Here is a 26,967-nt window from a genome sequence, read left to right on the forward strand (position 1 = left end):
AGTGCATGGGCATGGCCAGCTCGACGTCGCTCGCGTCAGGGGCACCTGGGCAGGACTGGGCTGGATCTGAGGGTCTCCTATGGAGAGGGGTGAGACTGGGCAGAGCGCCAGGGCATGGTCCACTGGAGGAGCCTCACCATCTCTCAGGCTGTGGGAGTGGAGCCCCCAGATTGTGGCATGGGCTGCCTGGAGCCCTGGGCAGCAGAAGTTAAGTACCCAGCCTGGCACTCAAGCTCCCACGGCACCAGACCCCGCAGCCCATCCTAGCCCAGCCCCACTTCCCCAGGTGGGTGCCCAGCTGCACTTACCTCTTCCTCAAGGCTGCTGCTGCTGTGCTCACTCTCCTTGGCCAGGTTGCTCATGGTGGGTGCACACCCTCTCCATGCGAGGAGACATGGCTTTGTAACAGTAGGATGGGAGACCACCAGGGGTTGGCAAAAAGGCAGCAGGGCTGCTGGTGGCCGTGCTAAGGCAGGACTTCCCTCAGACCCACCTTCTCATTCCAATCTCCCTCCCTCCCTCCCTCCCTCCCTCCCTCCCATTCCCCTTTCCTTCTTTTCCTTTTTGTCCCCCTCCCTCCTTCCTTGCCTCCCTCCTTCTCTTTCCCATCTCCTTCTTTCCTGCTTCCCTCCCCTCCTTCTTTCCTTCCTTCCCTCTGTCTCTCTGCGCCCAGGAAGGGATGAGGGGAGGGGGAGAGGTTGGCAGTGCTTCTCTCAAACGATAACAGAGTTGGAAGAGATCTTAGAGGTCTTCTAGCCCAACCCCTTGCTCAAGCAGGAGACCTATACCATTCCAGACAATGGAATATCCAATCTCCTCTTAAAAGCCTCCAGTGATGGAGCACCCACAACTTCTGAAGGCAAGCCTTTTCACTGACTAGTTGTTTTCACAAGTCCTTAGTTCTAGGCTGCTTTTCTTCTTGATCAGTTTCCATTTATTATTGCCTTCTGATGCTTTGGAAAATAGGTTGACCCCTTCTTCTCTATGGCAGCGCATCAGATATTGAAACACTGCTATCATGTCACTATGCCCAGTTCGCACAAACATTTGTCATATGTTTTAGCTTCCAGCCCCCTAATCATCTTTATTTACCATCCATTAAGACCACATGGTCCCACTGGCTTGGTTTATAGAGCAGTGGCCACGAGCAGAGCCTTCTCAGAGACAGCACCGAATTATAGAACTTTCTCCCAAGGAAAATATGAACAGTACATCCCTCACCTGTTTAGAGGCAACTCCAAACACACTGTTCAGCCAGGCATATGTAGAACAACACCACATTTTATGGTCAAACAGCACTAATTAAATTACTACTAATATTTTTCTTTCTTAAAATACACACTTTTAATATTTTAAGCAGTGCTGGTGATGCTTTACAATAGCTATCTTTGAGAGTTTTCTTGTAAACCACCCTGGATTTCTCCGAAACATTTAATTTCAAATTGGACGTTGATTTAATAAATTAGGCAGAAGGATCAAATGTTTAAATACATCTAAATCCTACAGACCTACTGCCCCCTAGGTGCAAATTGCAGAGAAAATAAGGCATTCTATTTCTGGCCAGCATAGCCACAGGATGATGGGAACTGTGATCCATGACACCCGAAAGACACTAGTTTGGGTAAGACTGGATTAAATTATAAAAGAGCAGATTAGAGGAAGTAGAAGCGAGAAACACTTTCCACGACTCCGACAAAATAATTGGGGGGGCGAGAGTTGACTCAGCCTTTTAATTTCAACTCATGCCAGTTCCTCTTACCTTCCCATTCAGTCCAGTGAGTTCTATTATTGCCTGGATTTAGGTAAGGGAGGTGGCAAGAATAGACCATGAAGCCAATCTGCGAGTTTGCTCTTTCGCCTGCCTGTGCACCATCTCCCCGATGCAGCACACGGCTCCAAGCCATCTCCTCAGAAAGTCCTTTGCAAACAATTAAACATATTTCTTTTGGGCCTCTCACTTTTCTGGGAATCACAACGCAATTAACTTGACTCCCCAAACGGCCTCACCTTCCCACTGATCTTCTGCAAACTGCCTGGCATCTAGTTTTGTCATCTTGCTTCTCCTTGCTACCCGTGGCTGTGGCTTTCCTACATGGGGGCGGGGGTGGTCCCAGTGAAAGGGAAGTGCTCGCAGGCTGCAAAGCTGGGCCAGTGAGCAGACTATGGAGACGCTACTGGCGACGCCGATCTACAACTTCATGTCGGTCATACAAAATGCTGTCAGTTTTAGATCCACAGGGCCACCTTGGAGGGGGACCGAAAGAGGGGGCCCAGGCCACCCGCTTTCCAGCAGACGGGACCCAGTCTGTGGGATGAAAGGCGGGGAGATGGGATCGTGCGGTGTCATAAGCTGAGTGTTGGCAGGGGCCGGCTCCCGGTCACCCTCTCTGTCACGTGGTAGGGCCTGAGAAGGGAACACAGCACTTATGCCACAGCTTGAAACTGCCAGTGACTGGCAATGTGTGAGCTACGCTGTCGTGAATGGTTGCACCCCACAACGGGGTAGCTCACACATTGCCAGTCACTGGCAGAACTCCCTGGCCCAAGTGAGGAGAGGAGAGGCCCAGAAAAAGGACCGGGTATGGTGAGGCATGGCCCAGCAAAACAGAGCTGGATGCGAAGAGGAAAGGCCCAGCAAAGCGGAGGCATAGCTGGGCATGACAGGGCAAGGCTGGGAGGAATGGGACGGGCTGAGGCAAATGAGCTGCTGCTGCGTACTGCCAGCCCCCAAGCTCTTGCCGTTTCCTGTGTGTGCGCTGGGGGGGTACGCCCAGCCGGGTTGCTGTGGGCCTGGGCAGTGGGGGCTGGTCCCTTGCCATCTCTGGGACAAATCTGAGCCCTTTGAGGGCCAAATTTGGCCCGTGAGCCTTGTGTTTGACATGTCTGTACTAAGTGCTACTAGGGAGTGGGATTTACTCTCACTTTATATATTAGTGGTCTGCCCTATCAATGTTGGTGGAAATAGTCTGGTGGTTTCTTGATTGGGCTGTTGTTTACTGTTTGTTTGAGTTGGGGTTAGGGTATTGTTTACCTCTTGATTGTTGGTATAATATTAATCTTGGTGTTAAACTCTCATCTGGTTGTTGATTGCTGGTGAGGAGGTGTTTTGGTCGTCTTTTTTCTTTTTGGTTTTTTGATTGTCTCTCTTGAATGATGTGCAGATGTTGTTTATCTCTATGTGCCTGTTGAGGGCCGATTTGAAAACTGCGAAGCTCAGCACCAAGAACCCCGTGTGATTTTAGTTGTAGATATATATATATTTTTACATTATGCAGATCTTCAGAGAAGCCAAAGAAATATTTGTGCTGAGGAACATTCTCTAAGAAAACCATTTGCCACTGGCAGTCAAGAATGTGTACATTATATCAAAGCTTGAATATTAAATGGAAGATATATCAAGCAAATAAAATATTTGGTGAGGCAGTAAGGCTTCATATTTTTAATACAGTACAGTTCCTTCTAATCTTTCAATATGATGAGCTTTTGGAGAATGTAGAGATTTTTTTAAGTGCTTTGCTTAAAGACCTGGGAAAAGACCTGGAAGGAAGGGAGATAGCAACTTCTGTGATTTTTATGAAGAATCTCATGCTTGCACTGACAAAATTGCTACCACCTACACAAGTTAGAAAATTGCTGATTGCATGAAAGCAGCTATGATGTCTAGTCTTGCTGTGACTAAGGTAATAGAAATGCCCAACCTACATTCTCTTACCACATTAAAATAGTGTCTTATCATTCTGTCTTTAAGAATGCTTTTATAGCAGTTTTCCCTGTCTTTACTAGTTCCTAGAATTCTCTTGGGTGCTTAATATTTTTTTCTTGAAATCTAAGGTAAGTTTTCTGATGAAAGTTTAGGCTAAATAGCTTCTGAACAAATTTGTATTTCTTACTGCGATTTCTTATCGCTGAATGAATTCTTGCATGCAAAGAGAGCAGGCCTGTGTCAGTCAAGCCAGCATGTTGTTGACATAGATGTGATGTAATCTGATTTGCTTATTTATTGCATTAATTTGATAGTGCCGACTCTCAAGATTCCAGATAGCATATAAACAATATAAAAGGTTGCCAACAATTTCCTCAATTAAAACCCAATTTAAAAACTGGCACTGCAATAATGATTACGATGATGGCCTCTAGTGCACCAAATGCCTGTTTTAAAGAGAACAATTTTTGACATCTTCTTGAATACTAGAACAAAGAAGCCCAAGTACCCCTATACAAGCAGTGTATTTCATAGTATAGGGGGCAATCGTTGAGAAGGCCTGCTTTCTGCTTCATACTTTTCTCACCTCTTTCAAAGTGGGTCTTGAATAGACCCTATCTAGATATCCTCATAGGATGAGTAGGGTCATGTTGGATAAGGCAGCTCCTTATGTAACAGAATACTACTCCTTATAGGTATTTACAAGTGAAAATCAGGAATTGAGAAGGAACTAAAGAACTGGCAACTGAGTAACATAAAACGTGTAGGGAAAAGAAGCACATCAGTCATAAGATCAGACCATGTATCTCAGATATTTAATCTTAGCAAAGTACCGTATTTTCCGGCGTATAAGACGACTTTTTAACCCAAGAAAACCTTCTCAAAAGTCGGGGGTCGTCTTATACGCCGGGTGTTAGGGTTAGGGGCGGTTTTATTGTCCGATTTTACAGGAAAAACCAGAGGCAACACCCCTCCACACATACACACACGTAGGCAACCTCGGCAGCTCTTTGATGGGAGGAGGAAGGGGGAGAGAATCACAAAATTGCTGTCTGTTGTCGAGCCCTGCGGGCCCGACACTACGCAGGGGGTCTCGTTCCAAAAACAACTCCTGCTTCACCTACTCACCCCCCCCACTGCACATGCCTCGCTCCATGACCCGGCGCTCCGACAAACAAGGGAGGAGGTCGCCCGTAATCAGCAAGCTCGACTATCAGCTGATCGCCGGTTCTTGGCTCTGCAAACCCGATGACCAGCTGCTTCACGGTGTTTGCATGTGCCTGCATCGCAGGGCTTTGCTGAGGACTCCGCAGGCACTCAGGAGGACAGCCTAGTCTGCCTTGCCGTACAGGGAGCCTGGGCACTACAAAACATGCTAGCTGTTCCCTTGCCTGCCGACGGACCTGTGCCAGGACTGCATGCTATAGCCTGCGCGCTGGAGGCAAGGGCCGGCTATTTTCCGTCGGTGTCAGATGGACCGGAGCCGGGGACTGCTGGAGGGCGGCCCTGGGACGTGTGGACGAGCCCACTGGAGCCAGATACGGATGGGGGGCAGTTGGTTGGAGAGGGATAGGCACACACTGGGAGCACGTTAGCGTTTTCACCTGGGTTGGGGTAGAGGGGGTTTGGAGAAGAGTCACCCAGGATACTAACAGCAGCAAGGTTTACAATGTTGAAGTTGTCGAGAGTCGGAAGCATGTGGAGGTTAAAGAAACGCAGGCAGGCTCTGGATGCCGGAAGTGTACTTTGTACATTGCTAAGCACATTGATTTGTGCTTTAGATTGTAAGCTGCCCTGAGTCTTCGGAGAAGGGCGGGATATAAATGGGATTTTTTTAAAAAAAAATTGCGTCTTGGAGACAGGGAGGGCTGGGCAGGCAGGGAGGGAGAGAGAGCTGACCCACCCAATCCAAGCAGACTTTGTATGCAGTGGGGTAGTCTTATACGGCGAGTATAGCCCAAACTCTATAATTTAACAGGAAAAGTAGGGGGTCGTCTTATACGCCCAGTCGTCTTATACGCCGGAAAATACGGTATGTTTTCAATAATATGTAATAGTATTTGGAGAAAGTGGGACTGTCTAAACCTTCCTAGCCAGGAGATAATCCAGTCTCCCCTGGATTTGAAGAAACAAAGACCTTCTGAATAAAAAAGACACTGGGGTACCAATGTTGACAGGGCTGAAAGTAAACAATCTGCTATCTAGGCAGTCACAAAAATCAGCCACCAAACAGACCTATCTTTGATACTGGGCCCTTGCAGAACTAAAGTCTGAAGGAATTTACTATCTCTACAAGTACTATTTATATTAGGGTTGGTCACACAGCCAGATGTTTAGACTAGAGTTGGCATTTTTGTCTGCCTATTGAGTCCTTAAGGATCTGGGATAGGCAGATGTTTAATATTTATTTATTTATTTTATTTTAATTCCATTTATATCCCGCCCTTCTCGGAAGACTCAGGGCGGCTTTACAAACTTAGCAGTAGCCTTCATTCTATGTATATTCCTGCTTATTAGGGCTTTCATACACCCCCCAAGCGGCATTATTACAAAGTCAGCTTATTGCCCCCAACAATCTGGGTCCTCATTTTACCTACCTCGGAAGGATGGAAGGCTGAGTCAACCTTGAGCCTGGTGGGATGCGAACCTGCACTAATTGCAGGCAGCTGGTGTTACTTAAGGAGGCATTAGCCCACTGCTCCACCAAGGCTTATTATTATTAAAGGTATTGTCATAGGATGTAGGCTGATTCAAGTAAAGCTGCCTTTTGCAATTTTTGCTATTTTGCTGTTGGTCTGCTAGCTTCTGTTCTGTTATTTATGATTCTGAATGTTCTTTCTAGAATTGGTGCATTCTTTTCCGATATCTTCTTGTTGCTTGATTTGTAACAGTAGATTTCCCCCCCATTTTTTCCCATTGTATATTTGCAAGGAGTAAACCACTTTTCTTCTTGTAGTTTTGCAGCTGATGGCCCTGGTTGCTCAGCCAACAATCCTGTGGCCCATTTGTCACCAGATTTCCAGAAACCAGAATACACAGTGCAGTTTTTGTTAACGTAGGTCATGACTGTAATTTCTGTAAATTATTAATGAAGGCGAATCTACCTGTCCCAAGACAGTGTTGCAGGATCCAATCTGTGTTGGTCACTGCTACCAGAGGTTTTGTCTTCCATACTTTCAGACTTGTGCTGGAGCCCATCCTCAGGGAACTACTGCAGCTACTAAGATTGTTGGACCAGCAGGCACAAAAACAGCCAGGGAAGCCTGGGAAACAGGCTCCTTGTCAATCAACAGGAGTGCTGATTTTCTCCCTGCTTATCAGTATTTAGGAGGCAGGAGCTTGACAGCACAAGGAAACAACAACCAACGACTTAGTAGCTAGCCATCAACACCCCAATCTACATCTAAAAAGCTACACACAACAGGCACCATATAAATACCACACACAGAACAGCCCAAAACGTACACAGCCCTGAGGATGGGCTCCAGCATGAGTCTGAAAGTTCGGACAAAATACTCTTAATATGGGGATTAATGGACTTGGATGGGTGATCAGGTAGCCCTGGTTTATAAATCCTATATAGTACCTCTTATCAAGATAACTGTCAGAGAACTGACTTATAGTGAATGTGTATATGGCGACACAAAGCTCAGGATAGTTTCAGGATTTAATTAGCAAATTGCCCACTCTTATTGCCTAGTGAAGTCTTTAAAACAACTAACAGAGCCACATGCAGAATTGGTAATAGAATTGCTCAGACTTTTGGTGGTGAATTATTTTAATGTTCACTTTGGAGAGATACCTGGTACAGTCTGTGGCGGCTGTTTCCATATTTGAATTAAAAATGGAAACAACAACCTCTGTGACACATATTGAATTGCTCTTTCACTCAGGATGTTCTGTGAGTGGGAGTCCATACAGTTTGCCAATGTTATGAATAGATCACTTCCTGATTAAGGCTGAGAATACTGAAAAGCTGCACAGCTTGGCATAGCATATTAACTGTTTTTGGGATCTCTGCCCAATGAAGCTGATTTGTCATACAGGGAGTTGTTACATTTGGCCAGTTCATCATTAAGGCCGCCCTGAAGGACTAGACTGCTATCTAGTTTAATGCTATCTTAAAGTAACTCTTTAAGAAGCCTATCTTAGATTCCTTATTGATGGAATTGTATTGTAGTTAATTTTTCAAATTCCAGAGATTAGAAACTGTTACGGAGAGAGTGTTCGGCAATCAGAGGTTTTGGAGGAAGCAGATTATCTAAACCCTTTTCAAACTGGCATTAGAGTAGGCTGTTGGCTCTTGGTTGGCCTGTTAGCTGATCTTCATCAAGGAACTGACAGACAAGTAAGACTATTTTGATTGTATGGAATCTCAGTGGATTTTGGTGCAATTGAGCATGGCCATCTTTTGGATTGCATGAGAGATTTGGGGAATGGCATCATTGAATTGTACTTTCAAGTGGTGGTGCTTAGTAACAGGGCTTCTTATTTTGAAAGTTTTAGGGCTCCAATACTGTCTAATTTACTAGACTTAATAACACAATATTTTTGCTTATATTACCAACATCCTGGTGATACCCAATTCTATAGGTAGTAGTCCTCAGGTTACAACTATTCATTCAGTGACTATTCAAAGGTACAATGATGCTAAAATGGGCCCAGGAAGCTGTGGCCGTAGCAGCATCCCTGCAGACAAGTGACTGCAATTTAGGTGTTTGGAAACTAGCCTGCAGTTACAATGCTTGCAGTGTCCTCTGGTCACATGATTAAGATTTGTGACCTTCCCTGCTGGCTTCTCCCCATGAGCAAAGTCATTGGAGAAGCTGGCAGAAGTTCTCAGGTCCCTCCCATTCCAACCAATTTTTTTCATCCACCTAAAGCACCCACATATCTGCCTGTGCTCTATAACACCTGCCCATGGCACCGTCAACTGCCCGTAGTTCTCACCTGCAGCTCTCGCTCGCCAGCCTGCTTTCCAGGTACTCCCACCTCTTCCTATGTCATGGTCATGTGAGATCTCTGTTTAATAACCTGTTCAGTCCTGAGGTTATGGCAGCAACCGGGACTGCTGGAATTGTCATCACTAAATAATGCAGTGATGTAATATGTCACTTTACAACTGGATCGCTTAGCAACAGAAATACTGGTCATTTGCCATCGTAACTTGAGGACTACCTGTACCTTTACTTCATTATTCTTAAATAATGGCAACATTCCCCTTGCCTTATTTTAAAAATTTCTTTGAGAGATTTATTTGAATGGTAGGGTCTTTTAGATTGCTCTTACCTGTGTAGGGGTATTTGATCCTTCTGCGTACTATCACTTTATGTTAATTGTTTTTGTTTAAATTGGGCAACCTTAAAAACAATCCAATCGATCAATGCCTTCCTAAAGGTAGTAGCAGGCCAGAAAAGAGTGATAAATTGAAATTGAGTCCAAACAAGAAAAAGTTGCTGGTTTATGACAGCTGATGCTTTTGAGAATAGGATAGAGCACAGGTCTGTAACCCGCGGCTCCGGAGCCGCATGCGGCTCTTTCAGCCATCTCCTGCGGCTCCCAGTCCTCTGCCATGTGCAGTCCAAAAAAAAAGGGACTAAAAAATTTCAACCAATCAATTCAAATATGCAGGGTAGGTACATATCTTGCCTTGGCTCCACTCTTCAGTGAAACCCTGTTCTGCGCATGTGTGCATGTATGCGCATACATTTTTGCGGCTCCCAGTTTTTCCTTTTGTGAGGGAACCGGTTCCGAGTGGCTCTTTCACTGTTTCAGGTTGCTGACCCCTGGGATAGAGTCACCATTTCTGTTTGTGGCTGCAAATATAAAACAGAAATACGTTTTGGAACTGCTCTTGAATTATAGTCTCATCCTATTGAGGCTATGTCCAGAAAAGCATTTTAGTAACTGTTGCTCAGGTTGGATAATAATAAATGATTTTTTTTAAAAAAATTGAAAAGAATTTTTTTAATTTAAATCTGATTTTTTAAATTTAAATCTGACTTTTTAATTTTTATCAAATTTATTTTAATAAAATGCTTTTGGAGTAAAAATCTAAATATAGTTTTCTATTTAAGATATATTAATAATTTAGTTTATTTAGCATGAAATGGAGCTTAGTTATGTAGCATAAGGCTGTATGAGTTTTCCTATTTAGAATAATAAGCTGTCAGGTTAGTAAAACAACAATATTGGAACCAATTTTAATTTAATAGGTTAATCACACATAGTTGGAGAACTACTCAAATTCTTTTATTTAATTTAAACATTTAGAGCCTGGTACAGATGCATTTCTCTTCAAACAATTATACAGTTTGTAGTGTACATAGATTTGCAAAGCAATGGGATAAAGGAATATTCCTGAACTTTGTTTTATGATTTATCCCATGGTTACTGTGAAATTGTGTGAATGCATCAAGGCAGTGCATGTTGAACGAGTTTACCAAAAATGTAAATATTGCAGAATATATACAGCCTCATGCTACATAACTAAGCTCCATTTCATACTGAATAAACTAAATTATTAATGTATCTTAAATAGAAAACTATATTTAGATAGATTTTTACTCCAAAAGCATTTTATTAAAATAAATTTGATAACAAAAAAATCCGATTTTTTAATTTTTTTTTAAAAAAATTGATTATTATCCAACTTAGTAACTGTGTATATAATATAATAATAATAAACCTTTATTGTCAAAGTACAACATGTGTACATTGAGATTAGCTGAGCCTCCCCCCCCGTGCGCTCTCCCCCCAACACACAGTGACAACAAACCCTCCATCCCACCACACCATGTGAACCAACTATACCACACACCGGGCGCCCAAGTCAATTCTGCATAAGATTATGTCCCATTTAAAAGCCTAACAGCCCACGGATAAAAGCTATTTTTCAGCCTGTTGGTACGGCTGGCTATATTCCTATATATAACAAACACACATACACATACATTCACATACTTTGAGTGCTGCATATAGTGGTAGTTAGACCTCATGTTGCAGTTGGCTTCATTCTTATCTGCCACGAAGCCATGTAGCTAAGTCAGTTGTTTTGGTAAGTCTACCATTGCACAAGCAAATTCCAAACAGGCTGAGTCTGGAGAGCCAAATACACAGCTCTGCCCGGCTTAAGCATTAGCACCATCTGCCCACATCCTATCCTAAGGCTACCAGTGTAAGGCCACAAATAGACAAGAGATCAGTGATCTTGTTGCTACCCTGTTAATCATTGATCAAGCTGCCAATACTTTGCTCCAGCACTAAAGTGAAGTTGCAACCCAAGTTAACGCAGACAATGAACTAGCTAATGCTGCAGGAAGGACAAAGTCTGCCTCAACAGGATGCCCCTTTATCATTGCTAGTCCGAGGTCCAGCCACCATTACTGGAACAACTGCAACACCCATTAATGCCAAATATCCAACTTTCTGTCTAACAAATTAATAGGAACCCAAGCAAAGCTTTCTCATTCCTGTTGTAATGGGCTGATTTGAGAAGCAACTGCTGCAGTTCTTTTCTACGCAGATGTCTTTCTAAGGAACTGGGAAATTTAAGTGAGTCCCACATGCAACTTGGGAGTTTGATTATTGAGGTTATTTAGAGATTATAACATTCCTGTTCTTAAACAGGAATTTTGCTCAGAAGTCTGATTTCTGCCTTTATAGCTCCAAATAGCTTATTAGATGTGATGGAATGTACTAATTTAGATGCCCGGGAGGGAGGGGGGCTGCATTCCAGAGGAATAAGAGGTAGCTCAGTTCAGATGGTTTGTGTAGAGAGAAAAAAAGGGAGACAGCCCCACCTTAATCATTCTCTGCGTCTGTGCTTGATGTAGATAACAGAGTGCCTTAAAGTGGCAAGCTGCTTTCTGTAGGTGTAGATTGAACATTAAAAAAGAAATCTACTTGGAAGAACCTCCCCGTGTCTTTCTTGGGTTTGGGGCCTGACATCATCTGATTTAAAGGAAACCTCTCTGAATGTGGCCTCACTACAGGTAGTCCTTGCTTAACAACTGTAGTTGAGACTGCAATTTCCATTGCTAAGTAATAAGCATGATATCATCTGAGTATATTGCTTACCAACAGTAATCCCAGCATTCCCTGTTTGCTATCATTAAGCGAGGATCTATTGACCACAACAAGTCAATGGGAAAACCGGCAGAAAGTCACAAGTCCCAGGCAACTTGCAAGTAGGTCCAAGGGCAGAGAGTGCTATGGAGTGCTGGTCTCTCTCTCTCTCTCTCTCTGTGTGTGTGTGTGTGTGTGTGTGTGTGTGTAATGGAAATGGGGGGGATGCCAAGTACAGGCAGTGGGTACAATATAGTTAAATGTTCTGATATAGGGTTTTAGCTTCTTTTGCTTTAGCATATTTAAATTGTTTAATGTCAAATACTTTTTTTTAGAAGGGCAATAGAGAAATGAACTACTATAACTGTAATTACCATTATACTTCCATCTGAATTCTTAAGTAAACTGGATTTTCAGCATCTAAACCCATAGGTAATGATGTTGGTAGATTTTTATTTTACTGGTATGTATGTGTGTATGTGTTAGTCAACTTAAGACAACAAACATACCTAATAATTCTGTCACAACAGCAACCCTGTGAGACCGGTTAGGCCAGGGATGTCAAACTGCTGGCCCGCGGGCCGGATGCGTCATGCCGAAACCACGCCCACCCCATTGCCGGCAATGGAAAAGAAAGTCGTGACACGTCACGTGACGTTGCGAGTTTGACGCCCCTGGGTTAGACTATATGATCATCTCTATTTGAATTAACGGCAAATGAATGCGTGTTTTTGTTTTTTGCCTAACACTTGAATTTCACATTGTATGAATTTGGGCTAATACAGTTCTATAACTTTTCCTTTTTTGGATTTTATGAATTTTTGCATAACATTACTACTGAACTACATATATTCTTAACTTACTTTTATCTCACCTTTATTATTTTTATAAATAATAATAATAAAAAATAATCAAGATGGTGAACTTACCTAATGCTCCTTCCTCCTCCTGTTTTCTTCACAACAACACACATGTGAGGTTAATTGGGCTGAGAGAGAGTGACTGACCCAAAATCATCCAGCTGGTTTTCATGCCTGAGGCAGGAGTAGAACTCAAATGTTTCCCGCTGTCTTGCCTGCTTCCCGTTATCAGAGCTTATCTATGTTTTGTTAATACACTGCTCAGAGTTGTAATAACTTTACAGGCAAGTTATAATTCATTCTTTTCATAGCATTTAGTTTTTAGGTTTTTCAATCTGAAATTTGCTTTCTTTCATTTTGTTACCTTCCAGACTCACCTAGCTTCTCTATACATTTAGTGAAATAGTGCCATTATTAAAATTACAGATAAATAGATATTTATCAGTGCATATTTTTATTGGTTGCTAAGCCTATATATATATATAGAGAGAGAGAACATAACCGTAGTAAAAACTACATCTGAGTATGAATATAAAATATTTTAATATGTACATCCCAGATGAATCCTTTCATCGGTCTTAATGTTCTTGTAAAGACTATCGTATACCTTAAAGCACTTCTTTCAGTGCTGATGGTTTTTTTCATTGAAAGTGTAAGCATCCTGATTGTTTCATTGACATTAACCAGAGATTATGGTGATATAGTATTTATTTTTTAAACTTAAGTTTGGCAGTGTAATATTCATTTCTTTTGTTGCATATATCTGTTGGTACTGTAAATTGTTTAAGATTTTAAAAAGAATATAATTATCACATATTAGTTCACCCACTAATGTTAACATGGTACACTAAACGTATAATTTAGTAATATGGTGATGTACCTTAGGACATTCAGTATTACCTTTTACCAAGAAATTTACTTTTTCTTCGTGTGATTTTTGGAAATAAAATGAAAATTAAAGTTTAGATTATTCTGCCGAATTACTTATTAAAATTTATATGCTACAAGGACAGAAACATACTATCCATATCGGTATTACATACATCTTAAGTAAGAGGTAATGGTCTTGAGAGCTTGCTGATAGAAGTTTCCTGATACTGAAATAATTTAATCGCCAAGACGGATTATTAGTTGGTACTGTGTAAAATATTTGGAAGAGGTCCTTTGCAAAGGGAGCGTAGAGGAGCACAGAGATGATGTCTAAGTATGCAGAAACTATTAGCAAAACGTGAGCTCAGTCCATTAGCAAAACATGCATTTTGCCCAGGAACATAAGAAAGCATGGCAGACATTAAGTTACCCAACATTGACTTTGGGCTGCTGTCAGTGTTTCAAATTCTGTTGTTAAAGCTTATATAACATAGAACAGGGGTCCCAAACCCCCAGCCCATGGACTGGCACTGGTCCACGGCATGCCAGAAACTGGGCCGCGCAAACAAGCGAAGCCCCATCCGCGGGATGCAGGCAGCACACGAATCCACACCCCCTCCACTCCACGGGAAAACCTCTCTCCAGGGAACCAGTCCCTGGTGCCCAAAAGTTTGGGGACCTCTTACATAGAACATAAATTCTAATATTTCTTGTGGGTCTCTTTCCTGAGTTGGCCTACCTCAAAGGACTCCAGTGTGTGTTTCTGCCAGCAATCCTCCCTTCCTCAAAGCATAAAGGGCAGTTGTATCTTTCAGAAGGTTTGCACAGCTGCTTCAAAAGTCTGCATGTGTTGTGTATGCATGAAGTGATATTGTTTCTGAGACTGCCAGTAAAACCTAAGAGATGCATGTAGCAATAGCACTTAGACTTACCGTATTTTTCGGACCATAAGTCGCACTTTCCCCCCCCAAAAAAGGGGGGGAAACGAGGGTACGTCTTATGGTCTGAAGGTGATCCGTATGGCCAGCCCCAACCTCCGCAAGTGGAAAGCAAGGGAGATTGCCAGGAGCACAAATCGGCACATGCTGAGAAACGCCGATCTCGCGCTCCTGCAATCTCCCTCGCTCGGTTTCAGCTTCCCTTGCTACAAGAGAAAGCAGGCTGAACCGGAGCGAGGGAGATTGCCAGGAACACGAATCTCTCGCTGCTGCAATCTCCCTCGCTCTGTTTCAGCCTGCTTTCTCTTGTAGCAAGGGAAGCTGAAACCGAGCGAGGGAGATTGCAGGAGCGCGAGATTGGCCGATTCGCGTTCCTGGCAATCTTTCTCGCTCCGTTTCACCCTGCTTTCTGCAAGAGAAAGCCGGGCTGCCTCCGCAGGTACTGCTGTAACGCAGAGAGAGAAGGACAAAGAGGGAGGGAAGGAAGGAAGGAAGGAAAGAAGGAAGGGACAATGAAAGAGGGAGGGAGAGAGAAATAGAGAGAGAGGGAGAAAGAGAAGGAGAAAGAAATAGGGAGGGAGAGAAAGAGGGAGAGAGAGAAGGAGAAAAAGGGAGAGAAATAGAGGGAGAGGGAAAGAGGGAGAGAGAGAAGGGGAGAGAGACAAGGAGAAGGAAAGGGAGGGAAATAGAGGGAGAGAGAGAAAGGGAGAAATAGAGGGAGAGAGAGGGAGAGAGAGAAGGAGAAAGAAAGGGAGAAATAGAGGGAAAGAGAAAAATAGGGAGAGAGAGAGAGAGGAGAGAAAGGGGGAGAGAGGGAGAGAAGGAGAGAGAGAGAAATTAAATTAGTAACATGATTGTTAAGTGAATCTGGTTTCCCCACTAACTTTGCTTGTCAGAAGGTTGCAAAAGGCGATCACATGACCCTGGAACAATGTGACCATCATAAATATGAATCGATTGCCAAGCATCCGAATGTAAATCACATGACCCTGGGGATGCTGCAACGGTCATAAGTGTGAAAAATGGTCATAAGTCACTTTTTTCAGTGCCGTCGTAACTTTGAACAGTCACTAAGTGAATCGTAAGTCGAGGACTACCTGTACTATCATTTTTTTCCTTTTTGGGGGGGGTCAAGTTTTTGACATCTTGCTGGGTGACTGGTGGTACTCGGACATTGCCTTGTCCTAAAAGTGGTACAATGGATGAAAAGATTGAAAAGCCCTGTTTTAGTATACCGGTACTATTTGGTTCAGAATATTTTTTTCTTGTTTTCCTGCTCTAAAAACTGGGTGCGTCTTATGGTCAGGTGCGTCTTATGGTCCGAAAAATACGGTATATACCTCTTCACGATGCTGTGGGCAGAATTAGCCTGCAATACTGCAATACTGCATGAGCTTAAATGGACTCCAGAAGATGGTAGAGGACAGGAAGGCCTGGAGGAATGTTGTCCATAGGGTCGCGATGGGTCAGACACGACTTCGCAGCTAACAGCAACAACAACTGCATTCTAACCACCGCACCATCATGGCCCTTATGCACAGACATGCAGAAACTTTCAGAGCAGCCTTACTCTTATGCTTCAAAAAGAGGTCCTTAATTTGTAGTAACTTACTTTGGTAAGCACTTGTTTTAAATGCTTTATACAACTCTTCTTATGTGCTTGATTTTTTTTTTTTAAAAAAAGGTTTGGTGAATAGGTGTTGCGTTCCCACAGAGAGGGCCTCCTCAGGGTGCCTCCAGTCAGAGAATGCCGGCTGGTGGCCCCCAGGGGGAGGGCCTTCTCTGTGGGCGCCCCGGCCTTATGGAATGAACTGCCGGTGGAGCTCCGGATGGCACCGGATCTCCGCTCCTTCCGGCGCGGGTTAAAGACCCACCTGTTTGAACAAGCTGGCCTGGCCTGATGGGGAGTTAATTTGGGTTTTTAAATATTTGTATATTTTACTGTTTTATCTTGGGCATTAATTTAATTCTATTTTAACTTTTGTAGTTTTGTACTTTTATTATCTGCCCTGTTCACCGCCCTGAGTCCCTAGGGAGAAGGGCGGTATAAAAATTTAATAAAAACTAAACTAAACTAAACTTACGAATACTTTAAACTTTGAAGCGTCAAACAGAACATGAAAAAATATGGTGCATCATTAAACAACTTTAGGCTGTAATTCTATCCACATTTACTAGGATTAAGTCTGGCAGAATGTTTTAAGCATCTAACTTCTTTAATGATGATAGCTTCGCTTTGTAAACAAGAAATAACATCTACAATGGCAAAAGAAAATTATGAGAGCATAAAATAAATATATAAAACTAGTTTCAAAGCAATAATATATTTGATGTCATTCATGTGCTATCTGATCTTCATAGTTGAAGCAAAATTACTTTCCAACATCACAAAAAGATTTTACTCCAATAAAGGAAGAGATAAAAGTGTAGAAAGCTATTTCTAACTGTTTGATTGAGTGGGTAGAATATAACACTTTAAAAAATCCAAATGATGCAAAATTGTCTCCTTGCACATAACGTTAAGTTATGATTTAGTAGAGAGGTCTGTTAACCTTCTGATGATTGCAAGGAACACGAATGGTCTTTTTGGGGACGACTCAAGGTGATTATTGTAAGGAAAGAAAGCCCATGTCATGTACTTGGACACAGTCAAGCTTTTCTTAGTTTTTTGGGTGGACAGTCAACAATTTCTTTTTTCTTTTTTAACTGTGTCAAGACTATTAAATCATTTATGTCATTTTGTGTTTCCCATTTCATTGTGTTTTGTGTTTCCCATTGTGTGTTTTGACTAATCTCTGGCAATTATAATTAACATGGTTTCTCTCTAGCTCATCATAGCATAACACCGTTCTAAAGTTTTCTGTCTGAAAAAAAAGGCTTTTCATGATGTTCAATATTTACAGAGAGTTGCTCAAGCAGATCATCTGGAGCTTTGGAGTGTGAGGTCCCTCAGTGCCAACTGTTCAATTCTAATGAATTATCTGGTATTCTCAAATATCGTCAAATAAAATTGATTATGGGGTGGATGGAAGAGAATAAGTTGACGTTTAACAAGGCAGAGGTCCTATTGGGGAATAGAGAACATGAGCACGAGAATTTATCTTTAGCCTGTTTATTTGTGGGTTCAACTCCCTGAAAGAGCAGGTTTGTAGCATGAGAGTGCACACTGACACTGATTCACAGCTTTGACAAGGAGTGTGTTTACGCAATTACATCTGGTATAGCATCCTAGTTCCCTGTGCTTTCGCTACATCTATCTTGATTATTACAACACTATTGTGGGATGGTCTTGTTAGGTGTCCAGAAGTCACAAATGATACAATTCTTGGTTGCTCACTGATGCAAGATACAGATATTACATCATGTCCATACGGAGAAATATTCACTGGTTTTATTGCTTATTAGATGCAGTACAAGATTTGGTCTTAGCATTAGTCCTTAACATTCTAAGGAGCTTAAGATTTGACTATTTGAAAAATGTCTTCTCTCATTACCAACTTGTCTAGGTTTCATAAGGAGGTAGCCCTTAGGCAACCTTGTCTGGGGTTGGAAGCTAGGCAAGTTCAGGATGGGTTATTATTTAGGTGAGAAAATACCAGAGTAGGCTGGGCTGGGAAATTGAGAAACATTGCAGATGAAGACAATGGGAAACCATCTCTGTAGTGCTGCCAGGAAAATTACATCCATAGGTTCCATAGACATCGATAAAATCAACAGGAGTTAAACTTGACTTAAAGGAGGGCCTTTATCTAGGTGTTTAATTTAATTTAATTTAATAATATTTCTATACCGCCCTTCTCCCGAAGGACTCAGGGCGGTGAACAGGGCAAGAATAAAAATACAGGATTACAAAAGTTAAAACAAGATTAAATAAATGCCCATATACTAAAATACATCTTAAAAACCCAATAATAACAATAACAACCCCCCCCCCCAATCCCCTCATCAGGCCAGGCCAGCTTGTTCAAAAAAGTATGTTTTTAGCTCGCGGCGAAAGGAGCGAAGATCGGGCGCTGTCCGGAGCTCAACCGGTAGCTGATTCCATAGCTCCGGGGCGCCCACAGAGAAGGATCTCCCCCTGGGGGCCACCAGTCGACATTCTCTGACCGGTGGCACCCTGAGGAGGCCCTCTCTGTGGGAACGCACAGGGCGGAGGGAAGTCGATGCCGGCAGCAGGTGTTCCCTAAGGTTTAAATATGGAAAGGCTCTTCTTAGGATGCCACAGCTGACAAGAGCTCACTTTTCAGGCACAGGAGAGATAATTAGATTAAACATTAGAATTAAGGTTGATTTAAAAATTCTGGATTTTCTTATGTGTGTTTTAAATATGTGAATTTTATTAGCTGCCTTGAATAAGTATATGCAAAAAAATAGGTATATGCAACCTGCGGCCTGAAGGCCCTTCAGTTGCCATTTTGTGATCAAACATTGCAAATCCCCCAAAGCAAAGTATTCTGGTTGATATATATATCCCTGCGTTGTTCTGTCCCCACCAATCTGTCAGATCCCCTTCTGCCGTCGGGTTGGGCATACCCGTGTGCCTGTATCGCCTCTCTGTTGTTCCTGTCTTTCCTCTCCCCTTCTGATCGACTCCGCTCCCTCCAGTCGATGTCCATCCATATGTGTAGCCACTGGATGCGGTCCACTCTTTCCTCGCCCCCTCTGCATCCAGCTGTCAGGAGTTGTCACAGGCTCACTTTTTACCTGTTCCCTTCCTGGCCTCAACAGGTTGTCATGTGTGTGGTGTCCTTTCCTCCACATGGGTCATGCAGTTGTTGTCCTCCTTGGCTCTTCTTTTGAATGTGATCAGCATTTTGGATTGCTCTTCATATGCTTTCAATGCTTGATACGCTGGTGGAAGCTCTATATGTCGGTTGATCGATTATGTGTCTGAGAGCCAGGCTTCCCTAAGTAGCCGGCCTCCTTTGGAGGCATCCTGGGCGATTGCTTCTGCCCCCATGAAGTCAAACGAATGGCCATTGCTGGCCATATTTATGAATACTGCTCCTGCCTTTTGACGGCCAACTTATGCTCATGGATTCTGGTTTTAATCCGTTTGGCCATCTCCCCTGTATAATTGCACTGGCAGTCCTTACATTGTACTCTATAGACCACCAATGATTTCCTCTGGTAATGGCTCCTTGGGGCGCATCATCTTGTACCGGAGTGTTTGGTTAGGTTGATGGGCCACACTGACGTTATATGATGCCAGTATGTGGCCGTCGGTTCCGATACCCCATTGATATAGGTTACTGTTGTCCAGGTTGTTGCCTCCAAATTATTCTGTCCTCTGTGGGGCCTTTGGTGTCTGCTGTATCGCCAGATGAAGTTGGTTGGGTAACCATTCTGCCTGCATATGGGGTGCAGGTGGGCACGTTCTGTTTGCTTAGCTTTCCTTGTACTGCAGTGCGTGTTTATGTGTGCAAACAGCGTTCGGATGCATGCGACCTTATGGGCCGTTAGGTGGTTACTTTTGTAATGCAGCATTCTGTCAGTGTGGGTTGCCTTTGGTTTGGCGACTGACCAATACGTCTAAGAAGGTACCATTGGCCTCCTCCTCTGCTGTAAACTAGATGTTGGAGAACACTGCATTAAGTTTTTCCATAAAGACAGCCTTGTCCGTCCTTTTAACAATGGCAAACGTGTCATCGACATATCTAGCCCAAAATTTGGGGCGATAGTTGGACCTTGGCTTCCAGGCACTGTAGGACCGCTCAGCGATAACCCCAGAGATGGGGGACCCCATCGGCGTGCCTTTGATCTGTTCGTACATCGTGCCCTGGAATACAAAGTGCGTTTGCAGACATAGGCACAATAGTTGGATGACATCTTCCATCCTAAGTGAACCATGATTCTGTGATCCCTTTAGCTGCAATAGATCTTTTATTGTCAAGACAGCTAGATCTTGTGGGATGGATGTGAATAACGACGTCACATCGAATGATATCATGATTTCGTCATCCTGAATTCTTACTGACTTAAGTCTTTGCAGGAACTCTTGTGACAATTTCACTGTGGTCGTACTCCCCTCAAACAAATATTGTGTCCGTTGGCTTAGCCATCTGGCCAGACCAACTATTGGCATGTCCCTGAATGCCACAATGGGTCTTAAAGGGAACCCCTCCTTGTGTATCTTCGGCAGACCATAGAACCTCTTCATTGCCGAGTCCCTTGGTCGTATGGCCCTCAAATCCTCTTCACTAATTCTCCCCCGTCCTCTAAGTGTTTCTATGATTTTGTTAAGTTGGTTCTTTATGGACGTTGTGGGCTCTTTTGTGATTACTCTGTATGCATTGGCGTCATTAAGTAGGGATCGGCTCTTGCGGTTGTATTCGGTCCTGTCCATAATGACCGTGGCCCTGCCCTTATCAGCCGGTAGGATGACGATGGAGTTATCCTTCCATAGCTCCTCCAGGGCCTTCCTCTCCCTTGTTGGTAAAATATGACGTCATTTATGGCCCACGAGTAGTCCTGTGACTCGTTGTCTTATAGAATTTCTTACCTCATCGCTGGTGCTTATGCATTGTATCATGGGTTCTACAGCTGCAATGAAGTCAATGGGTTGTGCATCCATTACATTGAGGCCTGTGTCCCATTGCAGAAGCCTGGTTTGTTCATCGGTTAGGCTCTTCGATGATATATTGTGGACCAACCCGACGGTGTGATTGTGATTATGCGCCCTTTTTAAGGTTTCCATCTTTCTTTGAAGTGTCTCAGTCTTGTGCCAGCGTGCTCTCTGTGTGGTCTGATGTATATGGCGGTTGAGGGTCTCATAGTGTTGGTGCGCCAACGTGATTCGGCAGAATTCCTGGCACCTCCGGATCTCTGATGCCTAGGCACTGATACGTCTGTGGTGGTCGTTGATAAGGCACGTAATAAAAACACTCACTCTGATGATGCTGGCAGTAGACCAGCAAAAGCTATGGATATTTTAGATTGTAAATAGTTGTTTTTATTGTTTTTATTTTTAACAATAAATGGCTGTTTTGTTTTCATCCCGGAGCTCGAGGATTTTATACTGCTGTACAGATATGCCTGGTATTCGTATTTTTATAGTTATTAGGTGTGTGTGTGTGTGTGTAGGACAAAATAAATGAAAATAGTTAATTGTAATTATTTTTCAAATATCTATGGTGGATAAACTGCAATAGCCAAATTCACATTTGCTTTTAAGTTATTTTTTTTTAAAAAAGATGAAGGCAGCTTCCTTTCTTTAGCAATAAACTGCTGTTTGAAATCATGGCATATGATCAGCTTTCTAATTGTAATTGTGGCATTAGGGTGATATGTCAATAGGATTGTCGTTGTTTGGACTTTTTGATTATTCCTGTTTACTACAATGCAAGCAAAAAACTGCTTAAAATGAAAAAGAACAAATCAGGAATTGGCCAAGAATGCTATTATTGTTTAACTTCTTTGCAAGATTGACTCTGGCCTGCTTCTGGGTTCAACAAAGTTTACAACAAGCCATGTGTAAATGTAGCCACTGTTTGCATTTTCTCATAGTTTTTAAAAAGAGCTTTATACAAGGAGCCTGAATAAATTGTGGGAAATTGTGGAAAAGTTAATGGAATACTATCATAATTACAAAATTGCCAAATTTCAATCCCAAGTTATAGGTCCCAGATTTAAATTAGCCCATTTGAGGTATGTTGATTGAAAATCATTGCCCTCTTATGTACTCTTCCATCCATTTGAAGGCTACAAAGAAATAGACACAAGAGGTTTAGTAGTATAAAGATAGACTCTGATTATCAAATGGTATTTGCCTTTCTTCTGCATTGGGGAACAGAATTTACTGAAGTTTCATATCAAAGTTCCAGGTTGTTAAAATCTGCTAATTGTAAGAATTTGAAATAGGAAAGCCCTTATTTTATTAATTCAACCAAGTAGAGTTTACAAAATGAAATATTGTGATAACTGATCAGCCCTTCAATTTCACTCTATAATAACTGGCACTTTAAAAAGTCTCCAACTCATTCAAGCATATTGTTGAGTATTTCATTTGTTTAAGGCAGACATGTCAAAATCACGATGTCATGTGACATCGCGCAACATATCAGGACAATTTTGCCATTGCCGGCAATGGGGTGGGCGTGGCTTCTGGATAATGCGTACGGCCCATGGGCCGGCAGTTTGACACCCCTGGTTTAAGGTAAACCAGCACCCTAGCTTTTACATCCTGAGCTTGGCAGGTGACATGGCAGTTGGAAGACAGGGGTGGTTTATTTTTGTACCTCATTTATTGTTCTTTGGCCTTCACCATTGCTAACACTGAAGGCTTGAATGGAGCCGTTGAATGAATTTATAAAAAAATTATTTTAAAAAATTGAATTAAAAAATGGGTGATTTGGTATTGAACTGGAAAAAAAGTTTTGTAAGAGAATTACAACAAAAATCCAGTTTAAAGCAGATTTCACATTCAAGATAATACAAGTTATTTCTGAAAGTTGGATTTATTAGTTGTTTCTGATAATCATAAGGTATTGGTTGTTCACAGTGTTAACTCTTAAACCCATTTAAGTCAACAATTTGCTCTTTGAAAATATTAGCTTATTACCTGTTAAAAGGTACATACCTTAACTATAAACTAATAGATTTATATAGCAAAAATACTGTAAATACAAATTGCGTATCTTATCTAGACTCGATAGAAGCTGTGTAGCTTTGCTGGAAAAATGAGAAAGGTCAGAAAAAGTACTTGAGCTATGCTGTATTTTGCCAATAAAATTACAACAAATGGAGTTCTGAAATTTGGAGGGTACATACCTTGCTATGTGTGTTAAAGAAAGATAATGAAAAGTATCTTGCAAATATGTAAATCACCACGTTTCCAAAATTGGAAGTAGAAAATCTCTTGATACCAGTAGCTAGGAAACAAGAAGCTTGTATATTGCTTATAGACTTCTGGTTGACCTAAGAAACTCCTTCAGGAAATTAAGCCTTTTAAAGTAGAAATAATTTATTTTAATGTCTTCTTAGACTAGACATAAGCTAGTGGGATATGTGGACTTGGTGCATCAGTATTAGCTATGATTACACGATTTGTATCTTGCAAGATACATTCACTTGCTAGCAATTGAAAATTGATCAACCAACCAAGTGTGATAACTCAAGTGCAGAGGTGTCATCCCAGTCTAAGGCCAGCATAGACATTTTCCTCTTCCTGTTTCTAATTTCTTGCTTATATGAATCTTAAGAAATAGGAAAAAGCTGGTGTACTTGCATGAAACATATGTATAATGGAAGTTGTGACTTTTCATTTAAGGCAGAAAGGTATCAGCATCCTATAGGAAATATCTATGAAGACCATTTACCTGATGACGCATATGAAGCAGGGTTCTTCAAACTTGGCCCTTTTATGACTTGTGGACTTCAACTCCCAGAATTCCTCAGCCAGGCACACTGGCTGAGGAATTCTGAGAGTTGAAGTCCACAAGTCATAAAAGGGCCAAGTTTGAAGACCCCTGATATAAAGGGATATAATGCCCTTGCTTAGATACAGGCAGTCCTTGACTTACAACCATTTACTTAAGAATTATTCAATATGGTGATGGACTTGGACAAAAACCTACTTATGAGTCGACCTCAAAGTTACAACTACTGCATGCGCCTCTCTGTAGTCACATGATCACATTTTGTGTGCTAGTAGCCAGCTCACATATATGACCAGCTGCATTGTCTCACGGTCTTGTGACTGTGATTTATTAGAGTTTTTGCTGGTTTCTGGTGTTTTTTCCAGGTTTTTGACAAAAAAATGTGCGTTCAAAAAAATGGACTTGCTTAACAATTATGATTTGCTTTTCATTCTTCATAAAAATGGTTGTAAAATCGAGATTGGTCACTTGGTGCTTTGCCTTATGATTGAAATTCGGGAGTCCATTCTGGTCATAAGTCAGGGACTTCCTGAAGAAGAAGCAGGTAACACAATTGAATCATTTTTACCCGAGGTTATCAAAAGGTGAAAAGCTTGATATTTTTAACATATAGGTGTATCTGGGGAAAATTACACCAATTATCATATAATAGCTATCCAGCAAAATTACTGCAAACACTTTTATTCCTTAAATCTAGGGCTACAGACTATCAAAGATACTTTAATCTGTTTTAAAATAGAGATATACATAGATAACCGCATTCTTGTAAGTCAGACAATTTTTTTGTGGACAAAGGCTGCATTATACATGTTGGTAAGGCTGGAGAGGGAATTTTGAGGTTTTTTCCCCTTATTTTTTAAGCTGTGGCATCCTATTTTAGGAGATATATTACAGCTTTCATATGTTTTCCAATCTCAATAATAAGATATTATGCTCTTACTTTTTAGTGGCCAAAATGAGATGGGAGCTGTTACCTATTCCACCTTGTTTCTTAGCCATTATTATAAGAAGTAAAAATGTGAAATTCTTATTGCTTAATTTCATATCATACTCATTTAGATTTGGGAAATGTTATGGAATATTTTTAGAGCAGCAAAGGTAGCATGTCAATTGAATCCATAAACATCAGATATCAAACTAATTTTTTCCCCCCACCAGGCAATATGCCAGCTCCCGAACAGATCCCTTTGGAAGATGGGCTGCAACCAACTACCCAAGAATCTTCTGCAAATCCTGCCATGGAAACAGAGGCTACTGCCACTACTATTCTAGCTTCTGTAAAAGAACAGGTATTTAAACAAAAGAAATATTGTAGATAGATGTAATTAATAAGTAGATATATTGGGATTTCGTGTTTGGGTAGTTTTGAACTTCGTTGACTTGCCACATAGTTGGGATAAAATATTTGCTTAGTTTCACTGTTTTTTATCTCTTTTTCAAGTTTTATGAAGTCATCATATTCTGTAATGGATAATAACAAACTTTGATATTTTCTGGGTAATGTTATCTTGAATTTTGGGTTTACACAAAATGGAAAATGTGTTTTCTTTGACTTAAACAAGCTAAAAAAAAGGTGCAGAACTATAGGTAATCCTTACCAACTATTCATTTGGTGACCATTCAAAATTACAACCATACTGTAAAAACTGACTTGCAACTGGTCCTTGCATTTATGACCATCTCAGCATCCCCTTAGCCACATATCAACATTCAGGCACATGGCAACCAGCCTGTATTGACAGTGGATGCAAACATCCTAGGATCATGTGATCACCATTTACGATCTCCACAGCCAGCTTCCAACAAGCAAAGTTAATGGGAAACCAGATTTTATTTAATGACTGTGTGATTCACTGAAGTAATTTCGCTTAACAATTGTGGCAAAACTGGTTGTAAAGCTGGGTGTGATTCATTTAACAATGGCCTTGCTTAGCAGCAGAAATTCTGTTCCCAGTTGTGGTTGTAAGCTGAGGACTATCTGTATGTAGATTTATTTTAAGAGCATCAAATATATTTGTAGACTTTAGTGTTTCTGCCAGTATCATGTTTGATTTACAGTACTATTTGGGGTGTTGGTTAACACTATTAAAATGAATTGATGCATTTATCTGTGAAGGAAGAGGAATCCATCACGTAAAAAACATCTGAGGAGTTAGAAGGAGAGCCTATTTTAGATTAAGTTCAGTTGGATACAATTGATGTGTTGTACTTTTTTAGGAGATAAAATATAAAGTTGGAGTTCATCACATCTCTCGGAGAACTAAAAAAAAGTAATTTATTTTAAGATCAAGGAAGCTGTATAATATTCATTAAAAAGAGATCGGTGCCTCTTGTTCTTTTTTCTTAGCCCCTTGACATCAAGGTACCTATTCTTCTTTTGCCCATTTGATTTGTTCTCACCTAATCTTCCTATATGAATGGTTGTTGCTATATTTTCAGAATGGTTGTTGCTATATTTTCTTTCCAATTTGCAAAAGAGGCTCTTCATGGTAGCTTCTCAGAGATGAAATAGTAGTGTTCTTTATCTGTTTGACTTAAAATGATTCCTGTGTTCAAAAAGTTAATTGAGCAAGTTGTGCTATGGCTCATACTCTCCATTTATGGAAGCTTACAAGAAGTGCAATGTCTCCTAAAATGGGATGGATAGATACATCATAATTAGAAATTAGAAAGTCTTCTAGCATACCAAGTGTTTTTGCCTCAATTTTCACAACTTCAGAACACTATGGGTACAAGCCATTTTCATATTCAGATACACCCCAAATATCCAATAAAACACCAACCTAGATATGGTTAGATATATAGTTCATTCTGTTCTAAATAGACTAGAATTCATAATTCATACTTCTGTCAGGAAAACATTCTCCCACCTCTCCACCCAAGTTATAATTTATTTTGGTCCAATTTATTTAGAAATTCTTCACTAGAATGGGTTACATTCTTATATGCAACAGAATTACTTTATTAATCAATTTTTATTATGGTCACAAACCAGCATTAGAATTACTTTATTTCTTATTAATATGCCTTCTGAACCTTGCCAAGAAATCCAAGACAGTAATTTGGAATCTTGATTATTGAGTGTTATATGTATATAAATGTTGTCAGTAAATTAATAGAGGTGCTTTACATTCTGAACTATGAGAATGATT

The 26,967-nt window shown here is 41.4% G+C and overlaps 1 protein-coding gene across 2 annotated transcripts in view; it reads left to right on the forward strand.

The window, feature by feature from the left end:
• The window catches only part of PKP4 (plakophilin 4), a 151,601-nt gene that overhangs the window by 21,438 nt on the left and 103,196 nt on the right, over window positions 1–26,967 (forward strand). The window contains exon 2 of one of the 2 annotated variants that reach the window (XM_083350437.1): window positions 24,974–25,104. The exons of the other annotated variant lie outside the window; for it this stretch is intronic. Coding sequence (XP_083206563.1) covers window positions 24,979–25,104 — 126 coding nt within the window. The 5' untranslated portion in view covers window positions 24,974–24,978. The remainder of the gene's footprint in view (window positions 1–24,973; window positions 25,105–26,967) is intronic. 2 annotated transcript variants of the gene reach the window in all.

This window comes from Vipera ursinii, assembly GCF_947247035.1.
Source record: "Vipera ursinii genome assembly, chromosome: 1".
Taxonomy (NCBI): Eukaryota; Metazoa; Chordata; class Lepidosauria; order Squamata; family Viperidae; genus Vipera; species Vipera ursinii.